A 24,191-nucleotide genomic window follows, 5' to 3' on the forward strand; every position below is an offset into this window, starting at 1 on the left:
CATGGCAGCATTTATTGCCTATCTTAAATGGATTTAGACCCAGACATGATGAAGGAAGATCGATATATTTGCAAGGCAGAATGATGTGTGACTTGAAAAGGAATGCGCAGGTGGTGGCGTTTCCAGGTGCCACCCTTATCCATCTAAATGGCAGGAGTTGTTTTGAGCAATATCCATGCTGAACAACTGCAGTGCATTGCACAGATGGTACACACCGCAGCTATGGTGCTCACATCAAGGGAATTAATATTTAGCATTGTGGATAATGTCTCAATCGGGTGAGCCGCTTAGTTACAGATGGTGTTAGATTTAAGAGTTGTTGGAGTCGCACACATCCAAGCAAGTGAAGAGTGTTATATTATAGCCCCAGCATGTGCCTCTCAGATGATCAAAAGGCTTTGGTAAATCAGGAGTTGAGTAACTTAGAGTCATAGAGTCATACAGCATGGTAATTGGCCCTTCCGCTCAACTGGTCCATGCTGGCCAAGATTCCCATTTAAGCTAGTCCAATTTGCCCGTTTTTGGCCCATATCCCTCTAAACCTTTCCTATCCATGCACCTGTCCAAGTGCCTTTTAAACGTTGTTAATGTACCTGCCTCAACCACTTCCTCTTCCCCAACCTGCTCAACCTTTCTCCATAACTCAGTCCCTCAAGTCCTGGCAACATCCTCGTAAACTTGTCGCAAGAAACTCAGCTTCTGACTTAGTCTTGTAACCAGAGCATTTATGTGGTAGGGTTTATTTAAATTTCTGGTCAATGATGATGGCAAGTGAACAGCAGCAATCATGCTTTTGGATATCGAGGGTTGATGGTTGCCTGCCGCAAATGACTCACCACCCGAATTGCCAAAGTCTTGCCACCATCTAAGAAGCACATGTTAGGCTGTGATGTGATATTCTTCACTCGCCTGTTTTCCATTAGCTATTTTACATGATGGATGAAAATAAGGAGGGGTGGATTAGATTATTAAAAAAATAGCTGGTATATACCATTCTTGAACAAAACCAGCAAAATGGAAACAGCCAGGCAACATTTGCAGTGAGAGAAACAGAATTAACTGCAGACTGAACAAAAGGATACTGAGAACACTTTACCTGATGAATCAGTGGTGTTCTCTGTTGCGTTAGAAGAACCTTCTCCGAAGACAGTTCCACTAATATTCATATTGGTGTTGTTGCTGACAGTTGCTGAGAAAGTTGAGCAAAGAATATAGTCAAGTAAATATATATGTTTTAATTTGCAAACATCTTAATCTTCCTCAATTTTTTACAAAGGAAAAATCAAGGTAAAAGGATAAGATCCACTGTACAGATGAGTACTCTGGGCAAATCAGAAGGAAGGTATGGCTTTCAGACACAATCTTTCTTCTTGTGTTCTCCCCAGAATAATAAATATTGGAATTCACCGGCAACAAATAGATGAGACTTATGCAATTTATAATCAAGAAGTTTAGCAATGAATCTGTGAAAACCTCAGCACATTTATAAAATAAATTTTGATAAAATAAAATTTGACATGCAGATAAGTGGATTACTAATTAATTTTAATTCATTATTAACAAATAGAACTCATTGGATACTTTACTGCATTCACTCATTCAAGGGATGGGAAGGTCATTACCAAAACTATTTATTGCCCATCCATTATTACACTTGTAAAGGTGGTTGTGAACCATCTTATTGAAGCACCACTGCCTGTGAAGTGAAGTTCCCACAGTTCTGTAAAACAGAAGTTACAGAATTTTGATTCAGAGACAATGAAGGAATGGGGACATACTTCCATGTCAGGATGACATGTGATGGCAGGGGAAATTTTCATGACAATATTTCCAGGAATTAGCTCCCCTTGTCCTCCTAGGGATAGAGATAGCAGGTGTGGAATGCATTGCCAAAGAAGACAAGGAGAGTTGAAGCAGTGTTTCTTGTTTATAGGACACACTGCAGACCCCCTGCAGCAACGGTGACAAAAGTAAATGTCCAAGGTGAGGCGACAAGTTCCAAACAGAGTTAATGTTTCGGTTGAATGACCTTTCATATCATTAAACTAAGAGAAAATAATTAACTAATTTCAAAATCCCAAATTAAATTAAAAATAAACATTGCAAGTATGTGCTGCTCCCTGATATATTTCTATTTGTTTTTAATACTGATGACCTACATTTCTGAAACTTAGTCCTGAACCAATCACCTCTTTCCTATCTCCTTCCTGGTAGTGCTGCCATGTTCTTGAACCCTTAATTCTACCTTTTCTGTTACGTCGTTTTAGCATTTCATTTTGCACTTCCTCACTTTGCACTACTATACATTGCACCATTCTATTGTTTTGCATTCATCGCTGTACTTATTGTTGTATTTATTATTACCATGTACACTGTTTACACTACGAACTTCACATAAGCAAAGAATTTCATTGCGCCTTGGTGTATATGACAACAAGTTAATCTGAATCTGAGTTGCACAATACTGCACAAAGCATGCACAGTGCACACTTGCACAAAGCAAGGCTCAAGGTGGCATGCATAACAGCACTGAAAATGTCCACAAAGGCCATTCCACCCACTCCACGAAGAGACCTTGTACATCACGGGTCACAAGTTGCTTAGAGGTTATGGTGGAGAGATGCCCAGTGGATGGGGGAGTTAGGTTGGGAGAGTTGGAGCAACAGTTGGTGGGTGAAATCAGGATCTCAAGGATTAAATTAGGCATCGTGGGATATGGGGTTATAATCAGATGCAGGGCAGAGGAGGGAAAGGGAAATGCATCTGATGGTAGCAAGGTGTTGGGGGTGGTTGGTTCAGTGTTGCAATCTGGCTAGGTTACAGGCATTTGGGATGACAGAAGCCCACAATGACTAGCTGCACACAATTTACAGGAGACGTACTTATAGGTAATTTCAACCCTGTATACACATTTCATTTTCAATCATTATGTTTAGATTTAATATGAAGATAATCAAAACCTTTTTTAATAGGTGAATGATGATAAAAGTTTTGTTTAATGGAGCAATAAGACCAGAGAGGTGAAAAAATAAATCCAGCAAACCAAGTGATTGAAGCAACAATAGACTAAAAAGATTATTAAATTCCAATATACAAAAACGCTCATGGCAAGTTAGTTCTGAATTTCGTACCAGGTAAGTACATAATGTCAGTCAGTGGAAGAAATAAGTGTCAGGGTACCTGGAGCAGTGTACCTGAAAATGTTCCTGAGCTGCTCAATCCTCCTCCAGAAAAGGACCCTAAAGAACTCACAACAATGGAGCTCATGAAACCTTTTCCTGAAAACTCAGAAATTTTATTCTAGTTCTGGGCCAAACACAGGGAAGTGTGACTAGCTCAAGTAGAGAACTTGGTCAGCATGGACAAGTTGGGCCGAAGGGCATGTTTCCATGCTGTATTACTCTATGACTATGACTCGATTATTGATCAGAATTCACTGAATCACTATTCTTCACTACAATCGCTATAATTTTCATAAACTACATATGTGTAGGCATGGAGGAGAAAGTCAATCTGACTTTACGTTGCTTTTCCTGCACTGTAGAATGAGAAAGTGTAACACTGATGAGTGGAAAGGCAGAAATTGCTTTGCAAACTAAGCTCAGTACATCATTTGATCTGAAGCTCAAGCCCTGATGTTGCTGTATTTTGCTGACAGTTCCACACAGAAAAGCAACATTTATCCTTGTGAACGTTGTGAACTTATCGTTTGGGATTTCCATGTGGATCTGGAAGTTCTGAATGTGCTGGCTGAGCTGCATTGGCAATTTACCAGAGTTTGTTGTAATTTCTAACTCAGATGCTGAGCCACATTAGAATCCCGCATCCTAATAGTGATTTTATGGCTGCAAGAAAGAAAGGTGACAATAAACTAATTTTTTTTTAATTATTTGTGTTCGCAACAATGATTATAATAATTTAAAAATGTTTTTATTATTTTAGGCACTTTGTCTTATCCTTCTAAATTTTAATAGATTAATTCAAGTTCAATTTCAATAGTATAAAATGCTTCTTGTCATCAGGAAACTTAAAAAAGCATTAAAGACCCCACAGCTTTGACAGATAACATTGCTGGGCCTCAATCAAAGCATTTCCAATGGGAGCCTCAAGAGTGAGGCTTGTTCTGGGCACCACCCATCTGTCTCAGTTACATCGCACAAGGCATTTGGTCCTTACACAGTCTTGTCCCTCAGCTCTAGAATGTTCTTGACCAGTGAGGTTGCCTCCTTGGATGAGACAAGTGCACAATATCATCACGGTTCAGCGACAGGTACAGACCCCTCTCAGCAAAATCTAGGCCATTTTCTTATGAGATCAAATGAAGAATAATATAACAATCTTTATTAGTGGTTTAAAATAAATAGTCTGGGGCTTTAGGAGCCAAAATTTTCAACAGGTAATGCACAGACACTAACATATAATTAACAATTAATAAGAGACATTTTTATGGATAGTGGATAGTGGGAGACAGGCTGGGAGAGTCTTTGAAGAGTGGTACCTGACAGCAGCAAACACACAAACGTGGTTTACTCAGCAGGTGGGCTGAGGGAGGGGTGGGAGTAGGAGAGGATATGGGGTCAGAAGCTCAGCTTTAAAAAGGGTAGTGAAATAATCTACTTCAGCTTGAGACAATGACCAGGAAGGGAAGAATTATTAGTCACCGAACTGAGAGAATGATTGGTTGCCCCAATGTTTAATTAAATTCAAACAAATGAAACATTTTTAACTAGGGGGCTATAAACATCTCCAGAACAAATGAGGACATTGCACACCAATGTGTTGCACTAAAATTATACAATTCTAGTTTTAGGTATATGGAATTAATACAGCAATTAAATAGGTAAGATGAAAACCTTTATTTGTCCAGGATAATCATTTGCACTTAATACTTCATCTTTACCTCCTCTTTCAATGACTCCGCTCCCTGATATCTCAGGTCGTGATCCACTGCTCTCCATGCGAGAACCATTCATACTGGGAGAAGTCACCACAGGCAATGATGAGGTCTGCAGTTTTTCATAAACAGTCGAAAAGCTCTCACTGCTGGCTACGTTCAGAGTTTCATTGACATCTGAAACAAAATGCAGTGTTGAAAATTTACAATGTTGAAGATTAACACATCAAGGAGGCAAAGAGTTCTCTTGGAAAAAACAGGATGGGCTTTAACTTACTCTTTTGATGGTCAGTGGATATAGGGAGTGGAGCATTTTCAAAACCATACTGTTTAACAATAGTGCAAATTGAAAAGTGTATGAGGCATACTCTGGAATACAGAGTATGACTTGGGCATTTTCAATTTTAACATTGTAGCACTGGGTCATTGAAAGAATACTTTGAAAATTATGATGAGAAATTGGTTTCTTCCTATTTTTGGTGTGCCAAAATACATCTGTCTTTAGCTCTAATAACAGTCTGCCACAAAGAAAATGTGCAAAATTGGCCAGAATGCACTTTGAAGCAGTTTTGGGGTGGCTTACACCCAGAAATAAGCACTTTAATGGGACCTGCATGATTCCCGATGGGACCTTCTGTGAGATGTGAGAAATCAGGGAGGAGTCCAGTGTCTCTGATGACAATGTCTGCAGGAAGTGTGTGTAACTGCTGTTCCTCACAGATGACATGGATTGGCAGTTGGACTCACTGAGGAGCATACAAGAGGTAGAGAGTGTTATAGACAGGAGTTTCAGGGAGGTGATCACATTGAAGGTTCAGTCAGATAGATGGGTGACCACCAGGAAAGGAAAGCAGATTTGGGAACTTTGGATGATGAGAGGTGTTTCAAATTTAGTCAAAAAGTGAAAGGAAACATAGAACCACTCAAAGACAAAGGGGGGAACTAATGCCTGAAGCCAGAGGAGATGGGCAAGATACTAAACAAGTACTTTGCATTGGTATTCATCAAAGAGAAGGACATGGATGATAGCCAAATCAGGGAGGAACATGCTGATATTCTAGGGCATGGTGATATCAAGGAGGAGGAGAGGTTAGACAAACTTGGATTGTTTTCTCTGCAGCATCAGAGGCTGAGGGACGACCTGATAGATGTATAGAAAATCATGAGAGGCATAGATAGGGAGGTAGTCAGATTTTTTTCTTCTCAAGGGTCGAAATGTCAAATACCAGAGGGCATAGCTTTAAGATGAAAGAGGGAAAGTTTAAAGGAGATTTATGTGGCAAGCTTTTTACACAGAGAGGGGTAGGTGCCTGGAAGGCGCTGCCTGGGGAGGTGGTGGAAGCAGATACAATAGCAACTTTTAAGAGGCCTTTAGACAGACACATACACTGTCACAGAATTGAGGGATATAGGTCAGGTGCAGGCAGATGTGCAGTTGAAATTGCATCATGGCTGGCACAGACATTGTGGGCTGAAGGCCCTATTCCTGTGCTGTACAGTGCTATGTCCTATGTATGTTCTACCTCATCCAGTTTTGTGTATCGGTTAACATTTCATTACATAGTCATCCCAGAAGGCATCAGTCCTAAAGGTATTCCCCTAAGATTGTATGAAGTGGTTGAAGGGCCCTGCCTTACCCTGACTGCAGCTGACAAGCCAAGGAGTTCATTTAGTCCAGGTAGAAGCCTTCTTGTTCAATGATCAGTCTCCATCCTACTCCATGCTGTTGTTTTCATGCCACTCCAGTCACCTCCCCAGCTGTCCACCCTCCACCAATGACCATCTCCGCAGGGGAATCCCCAACACCACCTCAGCTCATATCCCCCTTGGACCCTTTCCTCGATTCACCCACCTACCCCTCCACTCCCTGTCATCATCTCCCTGACTTCATGATCATTCCTAAAAGCCAACTTCACAAAATCATTGAGACACAAGAGACTGTAGTGGCTGGAATCTGGAGCAACAACCAATCTGCTGGAGGAACTTGATGGTTCAGGCAGCATTCCTGGGGGGAAAGGAATTGCTGAACCCTTATATTAGGGCTAAGAGTGGAGGTGGGAGATAAGAGAAATATATACTAGCTATCTCCCCTCTCCACTCTTAGACCTGATACAGGGTTTCAATCATCTTCTACCCTTTTGATCTTAACCACTTTCCCCAAACCCCACAACTGCATGCCCCAGCAATTCTTTCCCCACCAACTGATCATCTTCTCCCACCTAATCCTATCCGCACTCCTACACGTACTCTCCAACATCTCCAATGAAGTGATATCAGGGTGTTAGGTCTTTATTCGGGTCTGTGCATGGATGGGCTCTTTTGGCATGTACAGTACTTTAGGCAGTTCTTCTGCATAGAATATTGGAGACAGAGCCTTGTACATAGAGCTGGCGTGCCCACTGCTCCACCACTCACTGGGGATCTGTAGGTTATGAATGACCTGACTTACGGAAATCTGACTTTACACAAATTCTCCCATATATTTTTAAAGCATTTTTTAAGCTAGTAATAATGATACTAATAAAATGTTTTGTGGTATTCATTAATGATTGGACCTATTCCATTTGTTTAATTATCTGCAGTTACAGGGTGATTATTCAATGAAATGAAAGAATTATAGCACGTGTGTGTGGAGCAATACGATATGGGTTACTATAGAAAATGGCTTACGGGTATTTCTCAGGTACAGAACCCTTAAATAACACAGGGACAGCCTGTAATTAGATTTTGTTGCCTTACAAGGAATCCTTATGAACATCTTCAATATGACGTGGGCAATATTTTATTCCTATGTTTACAAATATCACATACTCTGACCCAACAAGTCAGCTTGAGTTAAAAGTAAATCAAAAGCAGAACACTTTTGCAGTTGGTCCAATCAAGTTTGCATCATACTTTTACAGACCTGCTAGAGAATATGCTCAGAGACAAATACAGCCAATACATCTTTGTGACTAATAAAAGGGTGAAAATTTGAACATTGCATGTGAACTTTTGAATTTTAAAAGATCTACCTGAAGCATTGTTGAATGAAGAATGTGTTGACTTAGCAGCTCGGGGAATTCTTCTCTGAGGCCTTCCACCAGATATCTGTTCTTCTGGAACTGGAAAACGGAATGGGTCTTGTAAGATAGTAGTTCTTCCTATTCTGTTTGTTGTGTTAGTTTGCAAGGTCTGAACTGGAGTAACAGGGAAAGTTGAAACTGTAGTAGTACTGGTAACATTGCCTGTATTATTTCGATCAAGTGGACCAATCCAAGTACTGTGAGTGTCTTTGAGTTTTGGACTGGTTGTGGATTGAACGTTGGAGTGAATAGTTGCCGTCATTGATGTTTGTGTGCTAGAAGTCGCTTCAAGTGCAGGAGAATCATCAGCCACAATGGGGCCATATAAATTTGACTGCAAGTTGTCCACCACCAGTCTGCAGAAGGGAACTGTAAAACAAACACATAATAATTTTTTTTTTGCCTGACATGAGGAAAAGATCAATGAATTAATCTTTAAGTACTGAATGTTTTGTTTCTTGAAAAAAGTCATGATTAGTTTATCCTCACTTTTATTTTGAAAGTCAGTATTACATTTTTAGTAACAACTTGCAAATCACATCATCAGTAAATAGCCTTCTGAAATGAAAACTGGATCTAAACCATTGGTTGAAAGATGCAATGAAAAATGTGCCTTTTCTGCATTGTGGGTGGTCATGTTAGCAGAACATAAGACACAGCAGCAGAAGTCGGCCAACTGTCCCCTTGAGCCTGTTCAGCCTTTCAATAAGATTGTGGCTGATCCTATCTTAGCTTCAGAACCACCTTCCCGCTTTCTACTCATTCCTCTCGACTTGTTGGTAGTTCCAATGTCTGCCAATCCCTGTCTTGAATATATTCAATGGCCCTCCCTCCACAACTCTCTGGGGAAGAGAATTCCAAAGAGATATGACCATCAACAACTTGAAACATTAACCATGTTTCTCTCTCCACAGCTGCTGCCCTGACCAGCAGATTATCCCCACCATTATCTGTCTTTACTTCTATAACTTACTGAACATTGGATTCTAATGCACATGCAAACATAAAATTGCCAACGAGATAGCCTAGGTCACCTGCAAGCAACCAACCACAGAGCAGAAAATCTGAAGATGACTGATTTTATAAAAATAACTATATTGTAATTCAACAGCCTTCTTTGGAAAGTTAAGTACTTCCATCCTTTGTAAATAACATGGATGAAACTGCAATATTACTGAACCACTGTTTACTTGACTATAGAAATGTTAATCCTCAATACAAAAACTAATATATCTGCTAGAATTTTGAGGTAAATAGAATGTTCTGGAACACTTTATGTGACTCACCTTCAAAAAGTTCTGTTTCTGTTGAATTCACAAGGAATAGCTTCCAAGAATATGAGAGGTTCACAGTTTCTGAGCACTCCTCACACACAGCTTTGACAGAAAATGCTTCATTCCAATTGACTGAATTACTCACACAATCAACACAAAAGAGTTTCACGAGCCTGTATAAAGCATTGTGTGTTCAAAAGATCACAAAGGATTAGTCAGCAATAAATCACCAAGTGAATATATTCTTCTTCTTGCCCTTTCTCCAACTATTGCTAAATTAATAATTTAAACAAGATAACGGAGAAATCCCCCATCTACTTGTAGCAGTCACAAAGTGACCAAGAGTACATAACTTATTTAAGACACGTTTCGCTTGTATCAAGCTGTGCTTCTTTATTTATCTGTTCATCGAATGCAGGTGTTGTGGGTGACCATTCACTGCTGTTCTCTAAATGCCCTTGAACTGAGTGGCTTCCCAGACTATTTCAGAGGACATTGTGTCTGGACTGCCAAGCAAGGATGGAAAATTGTCTTCCCTGCAGCCATTCAGGTTTCTGTGACAATCTGGTAATGCCAAGGTCACCAGTAATAATTCCAGTTTTTTATTCTAGATTGATTTGAATTCATTAAATTTAAATCTCCCAGTTGTCATGGTGGGATCTGAATATACATCCAGATCATAGTCCAGACCTTGAGATACCAGTCCAGTAACTTAACCTGTTAAATTTTATGTAAGAGTTTTTCTATTAAATTGAATTGTAAGGATTAAGAGCATCTTGATACTGAATAGTAGGTTACAAAATCAAGATCCAGAATCTAGATTCTGATTCAATGATCTGAATGAACAATTGGATAGAAGAGTACATTTGGCTAAAGAGCTCAGACTCTGAGAGCTTGGCTTTTTCACCTAATCACATGCTAGGTAATTAATGAGTGACAAAACCATAAAGAAATTTACATATCAAGTTATTCAACCCTGATCTGATGAGGTGGAATTGTAGCTGACTGTGATGACGGAAAATAATACTGAGGGAAACTGGTGTGGGGCACTTTCCTCAAAAATCTGTTCACATTTATTCTTGGTGACAGTGAAACTGTCCAATTAAAATGTAAAACATGAATATGCCTTACAATATTTTTATTGTAATGCTATTTTCCCACTAATAATGCTGTAGTTCAATAATTAGCAAAATCACATTTTACATGGAGATAGATCTCTGCATTTCTTTTGGTTGTTCGTTTTACAAAGTGCATTATACTTTGGAAATAAGTTTTGCCACAGGGAAGCAAACAAGAGGCTTGGTTGTTCTGATCTAGACAGATTATTTTAATTATATTTTTCAAATCGACCATTAAGTGATAGCTAAGTTGGAAATCAGATGTGCATGTTTTAATTCAGTCAGATATCTCTCATAGTTATCTGTCACCATACTCCAAGCAAAACTAACAGGAATCTTCACTGATGGAATCTCTTCTTGCACAACACAAAATAGGAGCAGCTCACTCATTTAAGCACAGGCACCTTATGGGCACTTTAAGTAAATACTTCAAAGAAATCAGATATCAGGAGATGTACACAATAACCAGCAGCCAATATACTTGAACTCATTTAATATTGGCAACCCAATGTGAATTTCTCCCCCTTAATGTCCAGCTTTGTTATTCCAAGTCCTATGACTTAACCATTCTAGCTGTTTTGTGATCAACTGTACCCAAGGGCATTGTGCACACTACCAGATGACCAACTCTGCCAGAGAAAGTTGATTTAATATCAAATTTCCTTTGCCAAACCAATCACCCATATGAGGTCTTTCTTTTGTTTTATGGGGCACATTGTAACAATTTAAAACTCAAAAATATTGTGCAAACTTTTTGTTGCAGTGAGACCACACACTGCTACCTGATAGTCAATAAATACTGCCTCCTAATGGGCTCCCAAGGTTTTGCTTGATGCTTTGTTGCTAATCACAGGATAGTGAGAGAGTGCAAAATGAATTCCAAAATCTTAAGCACGTTTCCATATAGATAATTTGCTTTGGCAAGTGTTCTCCAACAATAATCAAGTACTTGCCTTAAATTATCTTCTTTTTTGACTGTTATAAACAACTTTGCTTCTGAAGAGTATCTGTTATCATTGCTAACTGTTAACTTGAAGAGAAACTGGTCAATATCAGGTTTTAATGTAGACAGTGGGACCTTGACAGCACTGGAATTTGTGTTCAGAGTCTCACTTGCATTATGTTTGAAGCAAGGGATATCTAATCCACTCACTGTTTCACAAGACCAAGAAAACCTGTGAAGGGTTGACAAAAGTAAAATTAATCTAGATACTTAAAGTATACAACAGAATAAATTAACATTTGCAAATTATTAATTACAAACCATTAAGCTACCTGATAAAAAATTTAGGGGGAAAATTCATTTTTAATTGTTAATGCTAAAGCTTTGCAAGGACATAGGTTGCTGGTTGTACTCAACAGCATATATTCAGTTCCAATAACTTCACTGGAAATTCATGTATGAGAGATGAATTCAACCAACAGCTAATACACTCTCAGTTTTAATCACTAATGACAAAACACACATTTCTCCCCTTAAGTTTTATTGATTTCTGGATGCTTCTACTGGGGAAGAAGGATTAAGAAGAAAAAACATGGAATTTCAAGGCTAGTGTAGGAAGGAAGAGGTTCACATCGTGGATAATAGAGCAAAATGGACGGCCTTCACCTGGATTAAAATCAAACCTATTTCCTCAACAAGAAGCTAACTGGAGCAATGGGGAAGGATTTAATGATTTGGTGAATTCAAAAGATCACGCTGGTACATCAGTTTCACTTTCCACGATACTGGAGGATGGCATGCATCTTTTCTCTGTCACACATAGTAAAGCAGCAGTTTCCATAAACAGGGAGAAAGAGATAGTCTAACAAATTTTCCACAAAATATTATAAGATAAAATATTTATTTATTAGTCACATGTGCATTGAAACACACAGTGAAATGCATCATTTTGCGTTACTGAGAATGTGCTGGGGGCAGCCCGCAAGTGTCGCTTCTCTTCCGGTGCCAAAATAGCATGCCCACAACTCCTAACCTGTACATCTTTGGGATGTGGGAGGAAACCAGAGCACCCAGAACAAACCCACGCAGACACGGGGGGAACGTACAAACTCCTTACAGACAGTGGCTATATGCACAGAGCAGTTAATCACATGCTACAATTTTTAAGGGGATATACATCCAATTATACGCGAGTAATATATCATAAAGTCATGGAGTCATACAACATGGATACAAGTTATTCGACTCACCACATCCATAATAACCAGTGGGCACCCATTCATATTAACCCCATCTTCCAGCACTTGACCAACAGCCTTCAATGCCAAGGTGATTTGAGTGCTCATCTAGACATCTCTTAAATGCTGTCAACAACTCTGCTTCCACCACTCTCTCCAGCAATGCATTCCATGTACTCACCACTCTCTGGATGAAGAAGGACCCCCTCAGTTCCCCTTAAAACCTCTACCCCTTACCCTAAACCTATGTCCTCTGGCTTTATTCACCTCTGAAAAGGGGAAAAAACGATTCCTGCAGTCTACCCTGTCTATAGCCCTTATAATTTTATATACCTTAATCATGCCCCTACACTCCAGGGAAAACAGACCTAGCCTCTCCAGTCTCTCCTCATTACAGAAATGCTCCATACCAGGCAACATCCTGGCAAATCTCCTCTGCATCCCCGTCAGTGCTATCACATCTTTTCTATTGTGTGGTGACCAGACTGCATGAGTACTCCAGCTGAGGTCTGACAGATGTTTTACAAATATATTACAAAAAATCTCCCTACTCTTGTATTCAATGCCCCAACTAATAAAGTCCAGCATTTCATATGCCTTCTTAACTACATTAACTGCCTGCTTAACCACATTATCTGCCTGCATTGCCACCTTCAAGGATCTTTGGACTTGCATGCTAGGGTCCCTTTGTTCCTCTATACTCCCTAGGACATGGTGGTGTATGTCCTCGCCTCATTAGTACTCTCAAAATACATTACCTTACATTACCTCAGATTAATCCCCATCTGCTATTTCTCAGCCCATTTCACCATCACATTGATATGACCCTGCAGCCCAAGATTACCCTCCACGATGTCAACAACTTCACCAATCTTAGTGCAATCTGCAATCTTACCGGTCATGCCACCTACATCCACATTCAAATCTTATGTTACACTCGAATAAAAAGTGGAAATACTGGATGATGGTCAAAAAATATAAATTGCATTTGCATCAAGCACATTGATGAAGAGTGAGAGAAGGTATGAAACTATGCGAAAAAGAGTGGGGGAATGACATCCTGGATTGTTTTTCTAGCAGCTGACAAAGACTTAAATATGGCTTCAGGCTTATAAACTCTTGGCTGCCAGCAAGTCCCTTTCTGATCAGTTCCTTGCCTCCCACACCACCTACATGGCTCTACTTTTCACCATTCTGTGATCCTATGGCAAAACCACCCCACTAATTCATTCAAAATTCTGAATGCCTCTCTTACCTCCTATTATCAATAAAGAACCTTTGGTGAGGCAGATCTATAAAATCACTAACTACAAAATCCTCATTCCAGCCAAACCACATACTGCCTCCTACATCAACTGCATAGTCGCCTTTACTCTGTCAAATCACAAAACAATGAACTTCAGCCAAACTAAATTTTTATTTTATTTAAATTCCACATACTATCCATCATCAAAACTCACTCCTTCAATCACCTCAACATCATTCAACCTCAATTGCAGATGATCCCTTTGCTGAATGTTTTCTTAACAAATCCTATTTATTTTCCACACATCAGTAAGGGATTTTTCTGTTTTGAAGGTACTTTGTAGATACAAATTTTTGCTGTTTTTCTGTTAAAGTGAATTTTGAGACTTCCTCCCATTATGACTCACCTGAGCTCTGCAGTACCTGGGTAATCTGGATCATATGATTCTGATCCATTCAAATTGATGATGGATTCTTGCTTGTAATTTATGAAGAGCTGTGTGCCACCTGAAATCACACTCACTGGCGGGGTAGCAAGGATCTCAACACTTACTGTGTAGTTATTATAAACTACACTGCCAACAATTTGAACCTGCATTTGGGAAGTAATTTTAGAGCATTTGTGAGCTGTAAATTGAATGATAAACTTCACTCATTTGCAAAATTGATAATATTTCTAAATAAATTCTTTCTATTGCTTTTTTAAATCTTATTTCATATTGGTAACATAAAGAACAACAAGAGCAATAGGTTTATGAGAGACTGGAGTTAGAGAGAAAGAATAAAATCCTCCACACTACCACAATTTTGTAGTCAAATCATAACTTCAGTAAATATTAACAGAGCTAAATTCAAACTCCTTTTTATTATTATTATTCATGTCTTTACCTGGAGTTAACTCAGATTGAATGTGTTCAGTGCAGCACTGAAGGAATACTATACTGTCTGAATTCTCTGCCTCAAATGGGACATTAAACCACATCCTGCTAGCATATTTGCTGGATAGGAACACCAAATTTGCCTGACCAAAACTAAAATTCTTCCAAAAATTCCCAAGTAATAATTATTAAATAATAGTAAACAACTTCTATGAATTGTTTTAGGATGTTTCTGAAAATTATTAAGGCACACAAAGTTTACTCTTTTTGATTGCTTAATTAGAATTTACTGTGGTATTTTGCTAGAACTATTTAATTCCTCCACACTACCATGAAAGAATTTTCAAAAGAATTTTATTCTTAGTCAGGTGAATTTGGTGTTCCTATGCAAGTAATTAGACTTATGACTAATGTTAAATGTGATTCTATGATCAGATACTCTTGAGAAAGCAGGTACAGAAATAGTGGCCCTAAGTGATAAACTTTAATCAGTTTTATATAGCAAACAGATATTCCCATGTCTCACTGTAAACCACAATAAAAAAAACACTCGATACAGTGATTTTCAAGCTCCTTTCCGGACATCTTAAAGTGTTGTATACCTAATCATGTACCTTTGAAGGAAGTCACTGTTATAATGTACGAAAAGCTGCTGCCAATTTACACACAGCAGAATCCCACAGACGGAAAAGTAATAATACCCATCTGTTTAATAGTGTCAGCAAAAGGATAAATATTGACGAGGGCATCAAGAGTAACTCCACAGCCTTTCTTTAGAAAACAACATAACATCTTTTCTACCCACCTGAGAGAAGAACCAGGGCCACAGTTTAAAGTCTCATCCAAAACACACCTCCCTCAGAACTACATTGGATCACCAACCTAGATCTTTGTGTTCAAGTCCCTTAGTGGGACAAATCTAGAACTTCTGATTTATTGGCAGGGGTGCTATCTGAAATACATTTGACCTTAAGTACATTTATCACACTAAAAATTATGAAAGATGAGAAAGAAAAATTGAGTTTGTTTTTAAAACATACTGTTAAATTATCTAAGTACATATTAATATCTCAATGGCCAGTACCTCAAGATCAAATGCTTCCTTTTACAGATATGTGCTTCATTATAACTCTGAAATTATCACGATCTTCACATTTTTAAATATCTCCTGGATTTTCCCAACAGCCTAGTCAAAACATTTCACAATATTGGGATCCTTTACCAGATCATGTAACTGGCCATTTTTTTCCCTTTTAACACCAACACTTTCAAACAGATGCTATTAAAATAAAAGATTTTTTTGCTGTGACAAAACAATCATATTATGTTTTCAGACATTTCTTACCCTGGCAATTGCAAGATAGATTCCATAGTTCAACAGATAGCCTGGAATGATGATAAATTGTTTATTAACGTCAACCTCCACCAGTGTGACCAGTGAACCATCTGGTTTAAAGAAGGACCAACTGTATTGTATACCTCTTGAGATATTACAGACAAACTCACTCTCAAATGTAACTCCAAGCTTGAAGGACTGGTATCTTCTAACCTGTCAGAAAATTGGTGTTCTTTATTACAACACCTCAGAAAATTACACAAGGTTGATGACAGTTTATTTACATTATCTAGTATGATACGGGCCAAAGGCCATACACATTACTTTCTTCAGCTTAACCCATAATTTACATCATGAGAAGGTAATCTTATTCTTAAAATATTACAAGATAGAACTTTTAAAAATATTAATAGCTGACAGTAGAAGTGTTATTACTCCTGCTCTTCTGAAGTGAATGTCTTAACTCTTTGTGGGTGCATGTTATACCATCCTTTTCCCAAGCATCATTTTGGGCAATACATTTAAGATTCTAAAAAAATGTCTTAAAAATGATTGTAAGACAAAGAAAACGCACTTTAAAGGCATCATCATAGAATGATTAAACATAGAAGGTGGCATTTGCATCTGCATCAGCCTTTTGAATGTCCACACGCTGATCTCAACCCACAGTGCTACATTTTTCCCAGTAGGTACTTATCCAATTCTATTTTGATGAATGGTATTGAATTCACCTCCTCCAGTCTATCACTCTGTGCATTTCACATCGCATCAACTCTTTGCTTAAAATGTGTTTCCTTGTATTATCTCTGTTTCTTTAACATTCCCTTTCATTAAATTAGGGTTATGGTAAATTGAAGCACCATTAGTTCATTTAACTGAAGGTTAAATTCCCCATTCTTCCATGTAGTTCATTAAACTTATGGCTTCATATTTGCTTCACCTCAATACTGCATTTTGCCTTGATTACCCATCGAGAAACGTAGAAAATATGAGTAGAAGTAGGCCATTTGACCTTTGAGACCTGATCCCACTAGCCCAAAGAAAAATATTCAACTCCTTGCTGAATATACGTATTTAATGACCTGCCTTGAACAGCTTTCTGTGGTAGAGATTCCATAGGTTTACCACTCTTTGGGAGAAGAAATATCTCCCATTTTCAATCTTAAATGGCTTAACCCTTCTTTTTAGGCTGTGACCCCTGGTCCTGGACTCCTTAATGATGGGGAACAACCTTCTTGCATCAAATCTGTCCAATCCTGTTGGATTTTTATAGGTTTCTATGAGTTTCCCTCTTAATCTTCGAAACTCAAGTGAATATTAGCATAATTCACCCAATCTCTCTTCATACTTCAGTCATACCATCCCAAGAACCTTCACTAAACTCCCTCCTTGGCAAGAACATTCTTCCTCAGATAAGGATTCTAAAACTGCAGGCAACACTTAAGGTGCGGTCTCATCAAGACCCTGTACGATTCTATAATATGCAATGTAAAGGGGAAGTAACTTCTGATATTCTCAAGAGGAAATGATAAGCTCACAGTACCTCTATTTTGGATGGGCCATAGCTTTTCACTGGAGGAGGCTGACAATTCTCAGAAATAACAAAGAGCTGGCCAGAGAGCACAGCAGAACTCACATTGTTAAAGATGACTACTTCAACTGTAAATTCTCCTTCCCTGTAAAAAATATCAAACGGTCAAAATAAATAACTTAATCCCAATCACAGATCATACATTTCTGTAATGAATCTTGCATATGGCAGGTTACTCCACAAAACAATCTTTTTTTGAAGTAGCATTTAAACAAATGATATAATTACTAGTAATTCCATATTAGTGAGGTACAACAATAAAATAAAATTATACTACTTAATTTCTTTCTTATACATGAGGCACAAAGTATAACACATTTTATGACATTTTCTGAGGTCACAGCTGAAATTCACATTGGCTTGGGGCCTCTAAACTATTAGATGGTTCAGAGCATTTTGAGAGAAGAACTGCAGCTGTCTGGCCATCAGCACCAGTGGTACTTCAGTTTTTGTGAGTAGAGGAAATTGAAATGAAAGAAACTGCAATAACATCCATGAACCTAAACAGTTTTGTTTTACACAAGAAATTCAAGGAGTGAAGGATAGTTACACTTGAATATTATGATTCAGTTTCAGTCCCCAACAGGATGTGGTCACTGGGCCTCAGGGGCAGTGGAACTGTATAGCGTGATGTTCCAAATAGTTGATGGAGTGCTGGTAAGGGAGAAAATCATAAATTATGCTAATCCTGTATTACGCATGATGTCCACTCTACACCACCAGCAGGAATTACCAGTTGGAGATTGAGAGCAAAAACGTTAGTCCAACCATAACAATCCAAGTCAAGATCAACCAAGTGGCCAATTTATGTAGCTCCGCAGAATATACTTGCCAGTTAAGATGTAGGATTTTAATTTGCAAATCACAAACAGCTAAAGTAATTGCCTTAAAAGTTAAAAAGTAAAGATTGAACAAAATAAATTTCGACTTACATTTCTCAACATTCTGCAAAGAATCTTGAGTTAAGAACATGTGGGCATATTAGGTTTTTAGCCTAATCTCAGAGTCTGCCTACCTATCATAACTGTGATACTCTCTTCTGCTCCCAGTTCTCACAGTACCATCACCAAAGTTCCACAAGTAAGTGAGATTGGTCCCATAGTTAATACGCACTTCCACAGCAACACTGGAGTTTAAGAGAACTGATGTAAGATCTTGATTGTTTATTCTAAGTCTGTTTGGCTCAACTGCCTGCTGCAGCTCTATCGGGTAGATGTTTGATGTGAATGAACTAATCTGGTTTGATGCATTCACTATCACATTGTACCTGCAAAACAAAAACAGCTCAAGTTACATTTAACTAAACGCACCCACTATATTTGCCCCAAATTGGTGGTTATCTGATGTTTATTTTGTAATTATATGATTTATTTGTGCAAATTGGTTACAATCCATTAACCATAAAGTTATAGGTTTGCAGCTAACAAGTTAATGGGTTAATAGTTTCTTGATCTTACCCCAAAATGCAACATTTCATCATCTTTGCTGCCAATTTCGCGCCCCCCCCCCACCCACCCACCAACTGTCTTGCCTTCACTTCATCCGTTATTGATTCTCTATTTCCATTCTCTACCACCATTTCTTGATATGGATGTGGACTATCATCTGCTTTATGCCTACTTGCTCCTCTGACAACCACTTTGATTCTAGTAAAACTGCCTCTTTTCACCTCTATAAATGACCTGACTCCATCAGTACCTCACCTACTGGTCTACAATATGCCTGCTGCTAAACTCCCATCCATACAGTTGCTGTCTCTGGTCTTGACTAATAAAGTCCCCTCCCTCATCCTTCTCCTTAAACTTGAAGTAATCCAAAACTCTCCTGTTCTTGTCCTAACTTATGCCAAATCCCCATTCAGCTCTGCGCTTATTAACTAACACTGCCTCCACAAAACGGTATTTGAATTTTAAGATTGGTGTCACCGCTCCCTATTTCTGTAATCTTCTCCATTCCTATAACCCTCCAACCTATTTCTGCTCATCCAATTATGCCCTCTGAAGTATTCTCAAATGTAATTGCTCCACCACTGATGGCCAGACCTTCAGCTACCAACCCTAAGCTCTGGAATGCCCTTCTAAATCCATTCATCTTTCCTTATGCCTTTCCTCTCTTAATGACATACTTCGAAATATTCCTCTTTGCAAGCCTTTGGCAATTTGCCGTCACACACGATGAGGTGGAATGGTGCCAATGTTTTGTTTGATAACACTCGTATGAAGCATCCATTTTAAGGATTGTGTTGACAGTAGCAACTGTAGTGTTAATGGTGGGGATGGCTGTTGCTGATGACGCTGACGGTGACTTGGACCCCACATGTTCACATATTCCAGGAGGAATTGTAACTTATTTGCACTTCCTTCAATTTAGTAGATGCCCAAGATCCAGTTTCTTTTACAGTGAAGAGACCAATTGCAGCATAGTCAAAAGCTTTGTTGAACACATCCGTCCAGTCTGCAAGCTTGTAGTTTCAATTCTTCACACAACTCACATTCTGACCCCTCAGTACTCAACTTCGGACCCTCATCACTTCTCCCATTTATTTGAACAATAGTTGTTGGTCATAATTTTGCTGTGGCTAGAACTTTGAAAGACCCAACCCTGTTTAGTTTCTTGACCTATTACCAGCCCTATCTCTATCTATCCTTCTGTAATTTAATTCCTCCTGGCTTCCAGCCTTTTATAGATATCTCCTTTTTCGTTCTTTCCTCACTCCCTACATCTTTACTTTTATTTACACATTCATAAGATGTGGATGTCCCTGGTAATGCTATGAATTACTAATTATTCCTAACAAGCCCTGAACAGAGGGAAACTTTAACATTGAGTCCAGCTAAGTGTTCAACCTGAAAAGTTAACTTTGTTTCTCTTTCCACAAATGCTGCCTGCTGACCTGGTGAGTTTTTCCAACATTTTCTGTTTTATTTCAGTATTACAGTGTCTGCAGTATTTTTGATTTTCAAAAAAAATGCCAACTACATTGTTGGGTTTGAAGTCAAATCTAGACAAGACCAGGTTCAGGTGGCACATTCCTTCCTTGAAGGGTATTAATAAATCTGGATAGATTCTTACAACAATCCAATAGTTCATGGTTACCATAAATGACACTAGTATTTTTTTAATTCCAGAGTTACTTAATTACTTGAATTTAATTTCTCCAGCAGCCACTGTGTTTGAATTCATGCCTCTGGATCAATGGTGCACAACTTTGACTGCAAATTCATATTTACATAAAACTTCATATATCTCTACTTATTTTGAGTCTTGATGAAAGGGCATCAACACAAAATATCTCTCTCTCTCTACGAATGTTGCCTGAACTGCTGCTACTTACTGCATTTTCTGCTTTTAATCCCAAAACTTTAATTGATTTTTATACATAATATTTTTAAAGAACCAAAAATATGATGTAGAAGTTGTGAAAATGGTCAAGAAAAAAAAAGGTATTTTGGCTAATCACTGAACTTAAGGGAAAGATATATGATGAAAGATTAGTTAATGCAGTTCTTTTGTTGTACTGTGGTTTTTCTTTGTCCATGGGAAGGGATATGCTGGGTGCTTAAGATTTATACAGAACCAAGTTCCAGTTATATTGACATACAGTGATCAGCTTCTTAGTAAATCAAAAAAAAATGAAGTTTTTAGGACATGCCAATTCGCCTCTTTATGCCTTAACTAAAAAGCTTATATTTAAGAGTCTGCTTGAAGGCCTACAAATAAGATCAATTAATTGAACCTCACAATGTGATTAATTAATTTTCAGAGCCTTGCCAGGTTTTGTGGACAGGCTTGGTTTCTGACATGGTTTCTTAATCCAGCACAAAAGATCACGGAAAATTTTTGCACAGGACATAATATGCATGAGAAATTCTTCAATCCTCTGCATCGTTTTGGACAATCAAACTGCTGGTCATCTGCAGGTCTATCAGAACAACTTTCAATATTACCTCAAAGTTTTAAATTCATAGGTGCTATGTATAGGTGCAGGTGGGCAATTCAATCTCAGTAGTTTGTACATACTTCCCTGGAGTTGAATATCTTGTGGTTATGCTGCGTGATGGAGTTTTCACTGGCAGCTTGTCTCCAAAGTACCAGACAAATTGCAGTGGGTCATCCTCTGCAGTTATAGCTGTGAACACGATGTCAGAATATGTAGCATATATTGTCTTGTTTGTAAAGATAGAAACAGCTGTAAAACAGTTTAAAGTTGAATATTTCATTAAATCCGTAATCCAACAGTAACAACTGTTCAACATGAATTGATTATTTGAATTTGAAGAAAATATCTAACATTCTCAAACAAAATTCAAAAATTCAAATCAAAAAATTATCAGGGTCTTGTCTTTAACATTCAGTCATTAGTTCACTTCATCAATTTCGCAGAGGTACTACTCCATAATGCAGGAGTCCTCTGATGCCAAAATGTACTGACCAGCCCAGGTGTCGTCCACAGCATTCAAAATTCAAAGAGCAGTGAACGGTGGGGACCACTACAGCAGAGCCTGCCTGGTTCTCATATTCACCTTCTTGAGATTTTGACCAAAGGTGGGAGCCTCAGCTGGCTTTTTTCTAGCTTAGGTCAGATATTCTAAGTCCCTTGTCGTACCTCATTGTCCCAGTCAGCATTAGTGGGGATGGAGCGGACTGCAGGCCTGACTGGGCTTGGGGAATGGCAACGTAGATTGAGGCAAAATCAGGACAGGGAATTGGGGGTAAGGGGAGAGGGCATTGGTGAAGGGTTTTGCTTGCCAGAAATCAGCACCTTGTGCAGGAAAGTTTGGGGATTGGGGGCCCAGTCAGGAGTTCGCACTTCAAGGAATTAAGAGATTGGAAGGGAGTCAGGACCTGGATTACCTAGGAGATTAGTATCAGTGGAAGGTGGGGGGCTTGACAGATAGATGGCAAATAATGGGATTTATCTCTCTGGAGTCCCAGCCCCGAGTAGTTTCTTTTATTTGCTCACTGGATATCAGCGTTAATTGTTCATACCTATTTGGCCCTGGGTTGAGGAGGCAGTTAGAGTCAATCACATAGTTGTTTCAGAAGTGCCCAAACACATCATTTGATATGGGTTGAATTTTCAAGCTCACCTCATACGAAGAAGTGGCTGGCAAATGTAAGGAGTGATGCAAAATAACCTCAAAATGGTCATCAGCATATTTTACTCTGGGAAAATCATGCAACCCTGAAATACAGAATGCTATACTATCAAATTTCTAGGCCTACGCTTTAAAATGTTGAAGTTTGTGTTCAGCAAGTTTTCCATCATGGACAATCAACATTAAACACAAGCAGATCAAGTCTGCTTGCTGGGTTTCAACCCAAAACGTTGACAATTCCTTTCCCCCTACAGATACAACTCGACCCGCTGAGTTCCTTCAGCAGTTTGTTTTTGCTGCTTGGAGAGGCTCTCTCCAAAACGCTGTACATAACCCAGTTCTCAGAAATGAATCCCCAATAATAATATGTTCATTTCTTTGCCAACATTGCCTGAATTTTCTAAGTGAAATTATCAATATAGTGCCAAAGTACAACAGAGAACATCGTCCAATAGGCCCACACACATTTTGCACAAGACTCCTACGATCACCAAGATAAAAAGATTATCATCCTAATAGCTTGGACCCCAATTAAGTCCACATGCAAGACACAAGAAGCTGCATGCTGACCATCTATCAATCAGACCTGTTCACCAACAGCCAACCCTACTATTACTGATGTTTCTAAATTCAAACTACTCAATACACATTTGAGACAAATGAGGTATTTCATACGTTGCATCCTGTAGAGGACAGCTACAGTGACATAGGTTGAGGCCACTCCCACTTTATTCCATGCATTTACTGTGACGTTGTAGATTCCAGCTGACAAAAACTTGTGTTTAATTACAGGACCTGAAATATAGAGGAGGTCAAAACATGAATCACAAAAAGAAGAAACAGCAGAATTTTAGAAAAACAGTATTTCAATATTTTGTACCTTTACACTAATGTCCAATTGTTTTATCAATACCTGAATAGCAACAAACAAGTGCCTTTGAAAGATATCATATCCACATTACCTCGATGAGGTCATGCTCCCTCACTTTGAGCCACAAATGACCTTTTGCCATGAAAACATTAGACCTTTCTTACCTTCATCTACATATGAAGTCTGATCACCCATATTCCAACTGTAGGTCACATCAGTTCCTTTAGTCAGCATTGCACTGAAGAGAATGATTTCATTTTTATGAATCACGCTAGAATTCATGTTGAGTACCAAGCCTTCTGGAACCATTTGCACAAAATATGCACCAAGTTCCTTAGTAAGATTGTAGAACTCATTAAAGGTTGAGACTGTGATGTGGAACACACCCTCTATCAAAAGAAGATTCAAATATAGATTCACAACAATATTGACAACACACAATCAACAATAAGTAGGTATGCATTTATAAATACACAACTGAATTGGAACATTTTTATAAAAAGCAAATAACTTCCAATAACTAAACTATATTTTCTTATCTGGCAGGGAATATTTTCAAAAAGCAAGGCAGTATGGTATAAAAATTTTGTCTCAGCTCCAAACCCTCTTGCCTCTCCAACTTCTCTGAAGCCCTTGTGT

The 24,191-nt window shown here is 38.6% G+C and overlaps 1 protein-coding gene across 1 annotated transcript in view; it reads right to left on the bottom strand.

Moving 5' to 3' along the window:
• LOC127570556 (polycystic kidney disease protein 1-like 1) overlaps positions 1-23,861 on the bottom strand; it is a 95,386-nt gene extending 71,525 nt beyond the window's left edge. Inside the window, exons 1-12 of the mRNA XM_052016219.1 lie at positions 23,717-23,861; positions 23,357-23,476; positions 21,603-21,771; positions 18,598-18,849; positions 17,535-17,667; positions 16,001-16,204; positions 14,185-14,369; positions 11,305-11,526; positions 9,246-9,406; positions 7,909-8,328; positions 4,901-5,071; positions 1,097-1,189 (exon numbers count right to left, since the gene is read on the bottom strand). Coding sequence (XP_051872179.1) covers positions 1,097-1,189; positions 4,901-5,071; positions 7,909-8,328; positions 9,246-9,406; positions 11,305-11,526; positions 14,185-14,369; positions 16,001-16,204; positions 17,535-17,667; positions 18,598-18,849; positions 21,603-21,771; positions 23,357-23,476; positions 23,717-23,861 — 2,275 coding nt within the window. The remainder of the gene's footprint in view (positions 1-1,096; positions 1,190-4,900; positions 5,072-7,908; positions 8,329-9,245; positions 9,407-11,304; positions 11,527-14,184; positions 14,370-16,000; positions 16,205-17,534; positions 17,668-18,597; positions 18,850-21,602; positions 21,772-23,356; positions 23,477-23,716) is intronic.
• Positions 23,862-24,191: the final 330 nt, after the last annotated feature.

The sequence above is a fragment of the Pristis pectinata genome, chromosome 5 (genome assembly GCF_009764475.1).
Source record: "Pristis pectinata isolate sPriPec2 chromosome 5, sPriPec2.1.pri, whole genome shotgun sequence".
NCBI lineage: Eukaryota > Metazoa > Chordata > Chondrichthyes > Rhinopristiformes > Pristidae > Pristis > Pristis pectinata.